At 32.2% G+C, this 4,819-nt stretch overlaps 1 protein-coding gene across 1 annotated transcript; it reads left to right on the top strand.

Moving 5' to 3' along the window:
• Positions 1 to 3,317: 3,317 nt before the first annotated feature.
• On the top strand, positions 3,318 to 4,345 carry LOC123214998 (pectinesterase inhibitor 7-like). Its single transcript, XM_044635025.1, has one exon. The coding sequence runs from the start codon at positions 3,377 to 3,379 to the stop codon at positions 4,031 to 4,033; it is 657 nt and encodes a 218-aa protein (XP_044490960.1). The 5' UTR covers positions 3,318 to 3,376; the 3' UTR covers positions 4,034 to 4,345.
• Positions 4,346 to 4,819: the final 474 nt, after the last annotated feature.

The following is a 4,819-nucleotide window of genomic DNA, read 5'->3' as shown; positions in this document are numbered from 1 at the left end:
CCCTCGATAAACCCTAAAAACTAACAATTTCTCCCATAAGTCAAGTTTTTAAAAATGACATTTCCCCCTCTAGGGCTTAGTTTTCAAACTCTAATGCCATCTTCGGCGCTTCTTCGGTGGCATCTCCTTTCTCTTCCTCTGGCGGTCATTCCCTCACCATCTCCCCCTTCGGCTGGCAATCTTAAACCTACCTGGAGATGATGTTTTGTCAAGGAAGATGAAACATCGTCTCTTTGACGAAGACAAAATCTTTTGTCTTCCTCGATGAAGATGAGATATCTCGTCTTCGTTGGATCTCGTCTGCGTCTTCCTAAAAAGTTGAGAGTTATTTTCAGTGTCAATCGATGTCATCCAAGCTTCCAAACGAGAGAAGCTTGGCCATCGGAGGGAGAAGATGCATCAAAAGATATTCGTCACTGATGATGACATTGGATTTGACCCTGGAGATATGGAAACTAAATGCTAGGGGGGAACTATCATTTTTTAAAACTTGGATTAGAGAAAAATTTTAGTTTTTAAGGTTTAGGAGAGGAAAAAGATATTAAATTTTAGCTTATTTTTAATATTACAAATAAAATAATAATTTTGTCTCTAACCACTTATGGGTGAGTGTTTGAGATTTTCAAAATTAAAAAGTGAAAACTTGAGATAAGAAGATACTTTGGGTGGGAATTAGTCATTTGGCCTATAATATAATATAAATAAGCACTCTATAAGAGTGTGTGCGCGTGTATATATTTTGTTAGTGGGTTTCTTGGTTTAAAGTTGAATTTAGTTATATGTTAATGGGATTCTTTGAATTTATTCAAAATTTCATATTAAAATAATGTTATGTATACACACTTTTAATTAAATAAATAAATGATATATTATTGTATAATTGAATGTAACATCATTATTAATAACTTATCATTTATGTACTCAATTTTATATATATATATATATATATATATATAGTTTTATTATTCAAATTAATATATGATAAAACTTTTTTTTTAATGAAAAATCCCACTTGGTTATGAATAAAGCGTTGAATTTTTGAGTAATTCAAAAAAAGAGAAAAATAATTTGAAATGAAATAATCTCAAATTTTGGATAAATGCAAGTTATAATAAAACAATACAAAAAAGTGTTAAAATTAAACAAAATGTCTTAATGGTTATAGAGTTGGCCTATAAGTCTAAAGTTTATCCTATTTAATATAAATATTTCTGATTTAATATAATAATCTGATCAGAATGAATTCTGCAAAACCCAATAATAAGGAAAAAAAAAAGAGATAACACAGAAAAGTTTTAAAATTAAAAAGAATATGTTAAGCCATAAATAAATAAATCCAGCGCAACTAGCCGCCGCACTGAGCCATGATTCAGCTTCTGCGGTAGCCGCAATTTTAAAAACCATGCGATGAGATAAGGGCTGTGGAGACCGTGACTTTGTTATGCCACCGCCCACACAAATCTTCGTCTTATACATGCGAGTCATTAACATGTTCCCACCTTCATCATAAAAGACTTTTTCCAAGCTTAGCCTTCTCATCCAAAATTTAATTCATTCAAAAAACCTAATTTTATATAATAAAAAAATAAGTAATATTATTGTCAAAAAGTATTTAGTTGAAAGTTTATAAAGATTATTCTATTAATTTATGTTTTATTAAGTATATTATTTTATTTAATTTATAAGTAAAAAATTTTAATAATATTTGATTATTATTAGTAATATGACAGATAATATAAAAGATAATTTAATTATTTTGTATATTTTAAGTACTAAAATAGTATCAAAGTAATCTTAATTTTATTATAACTATACCCTTATTGATTAATTTTTTTAGGTAAAAATAATATTATTTTCAATTAATATAATAAATAACATAGAAAAATTTTAAAATAATAAAAGCTGAGGGTATTTAAGTAAAATAAAATTTATCAAATTTTATCAAACATAATAATAATTTATATCTAGTAATTTTGAAAGTAATTTATCTTTAAAGTAATCTTCTAATTTTAATAATAAAATATTTTTTAAACCAAATGCCCTTTTATAGTTTAGGATTTATGATTTATGACAATTTTATATTTTTATATTTTAAAATTTATAATTTAATTCTTACCATTCAAGTTTAAAAATCACAACTAAGTATCAACCATGATAGAAAACAGAGTAGAAAGGAGGATGGTGGAGGGTGCCAAAGCGGCAAAGGGGGTCTAAAGCAGCGGAGGAGAGGGTGGTTGCGGGTTGACCATGCTTGTGACAAAAGGTGAGAGATGGTGGGTGTGAGTGACGTGATTGTTTAACAACAATCAAATTATGTGTTGGGTAAAAAATGCGATTTATGAATTATGTGGTTAGGAAAGGCGTTTTAGGTCAACCCATGGTGTGAAAATGATAATCACTCTTTATCTATTTAATGTTAATTTGAAATTTAAATATCATTTTAATTTATTAAAATAGTTATTAGTTCAATTACTGTATCCCAAACTTGATCTATTCGGTGTGAACGATTCAATTAAGGTGAGGTTTTTCATTATCAAAAAAAAAATTAACTCATATATAATTAACAGAATGATGCATATTCTATAATGATTTTGTTATAAAAGACTTTACAAATATTTTACATTTAATATATTTAGTACTTTAAATCTAATTTTATGTATGTTAATAATATTTTAACCAAATTAAAAGATACAAAAGTAAAAATTAGATTTATTACTCAGAAAATTATACAAATAAAGGACTAAAATGTGCATATACCCATTTAATTTCTATTTTTAGTTTAAAAAACTCTTAATTTTTGTATTTTACTTGAAACCCCACTTAGTAGAGTTCGATTAATCTAACAATATATCGTTAGAGTGTAAAATCGAACTTGACTCTTCTATTTCTATATGTAAAATTCTACACTTTAATTTTTTTTTTGTCACAAGAAAACTCACCCAAATTGGATAATCATTTTTATCCATTCAATTTTGTTGCTTTATCTGACTTAGGTTTCTTGATAAATACATCTTTGTTACTTTTCGAACCATAATTTTTTACTTTCCAAAAAAATATGTTTTTTTCTAAAAAACATATACATGTATACAAACATATTAAAAAATTGGTCTAGGACAATTTAATAAAAATAAAAATAGTTTTTTTAAGTGTTTGTATGTATAAGATTATGGCCCTTTTAATTTTTTTATTTATTAGATAATATGCGCGGTCCTGTAGTTTTCAAAAAGAAAATGGCAATACCGTCATTTCAGCCTGACTTTATAAGGCTAAAGTCGTCATTTCATTTCAAACCTTGGCACTACTTAAACGTTAACCCTTAACACAGAAAGACGCCGCTCTCAGTATCGCACAGTCCGCAAAACACAACACAAAAGCCATGAACAAAAATACTTCACGTCCCCTCTTCCTTCTCCTCTTATTCTTTTTATCTTTCCATTCAATCTCAGCCCTTAATCTCAATCCAATGCCATCCGTCGATTTCATCCCCAGTCCCGACTCCGAACCCGTAAACAACGGCTCAGATTTCATCCGCTCCAGCTGCAACTCCACTCTTTACCCCGACCTCTGCTACGCCTCCTTGGAAGGCTACTCCAGTTCCGTCCAGGAGGACCCTGCGCTGCTGGCTCGAATCGCCATCGGCGTCAGCTTGAAGAAGACCAAAGCCATGGCGGCTCACATCGCCAACCTCAGTCGCGTGGCAGACTACAACTCCGACCCCCGGGCGTCGTCGGCCCTACACGACTGCCAGGAGAACTTCGGCGATGCTGTCGACGAGATCCATGGATCGCTCAAACAGATGCGCCAACTCGGCGCGGCGGGAGGCTCGAAGGAGAGCCTCAGGTTCCTGATGAGTAATGTGCAGACGTGGATGAGCGCCGCGTTGACGGACCAGGAGACGTGCACGGACGGTTTCGATGACGTGGCGGACGGGCCTGTTAAGGCCGACGTTGTTGATAGGGCGGCTTATGTGAAGAAGCTTACGAGCAATGCGCTTGCTTTGGTTAATAGTTTTGTCGATAAGGAAATTAGTTGATGATCAAATGATGGGTGGTTTTGGACCGTCGGATGTTAGTGAGTAAGATAAACTTAGTGTATGAACTATATACAACACTTTATAGTTTGTATAAATATTTATAATTTTAATTTATCATAATTTATATGTATGTATGTAATAGGAAGAAAAATGGATGGTAATTGCTGAGTCGAGTCTGAGTCGAGCGAGTTAGTTTCTTTCGTGACTGTAATGTAAATGTTTTAGAGTTGAGTCTGGTTTTTGTCCTCGGTTGGAAGTCGCGACCGAGTTTAGTGAGTTGAACTCCGAGTTAACTGACTTTTCTTTCTTTTATCTGTCAGTGACTCCCTTTTTCTCTGTTTTTCTTTTTCTACTCTTTTTTACCACGTTTTAGTTTGCAAATGTTAATCCCTTCTTAATCTCACAAATTAACTGATTAACTACCTTAATTTTAAATCAATAAATTAGGTTTATTTCAGTTGGGATGAATTCAAGTTTCAAATGGATAGCTCGGACCTAAATCATTTTTCACATTACTGTGATTTATCATGTTTATAATTAACACAATGTTAATCATGGCGATTAATGATGCTCTGAACGTGAACCTTGATCTCAAAGGAGAGCCCAGTCGACCACAAAATCATGACTTGGTGGTTGGTTGTTTGATCCATCGTACGTTCAGGATTTTGTTTGATTTCCCGGTGATCGTTCTGTCCTTCGTATGGTATCACATGTGAAAAGGCTGTGTGATTCAGCGAATGAGGCTGGCTTGGCCTACTTTAAACATGCTTTATTAAGGGCTGTCTT

Source organism: Mangifera indica, chromosome 4, assembly GCF_011075055.1.
Source record: "Mangifera indica cultivar Alphonso chromosome 4, CATAS_Mindica_2.1, whole genome shotgun sequence".
Classification (NCBI taxonomy): Eukaryota; Viridiplantae; Streptophyta; class Magnoliopsida; order Sapindales; family Anacardiaceae; genus Mangifera; species Mangifera indica.
Note: the sequence above shows the minus strand (reverse complement) of the source record. Positions and strands in the feature narration are given on the sequence as shown.

Bases quoted from the DNA above. Each gene is read 5' to 3' on its own strand.
- LOC123214998 (XM_044635025.1), top strand. From the start codon at position 3,377: ATGAACAAAAATACTTCACGTCCCCTCTTCCTTCTCCTCTTATTCTTT.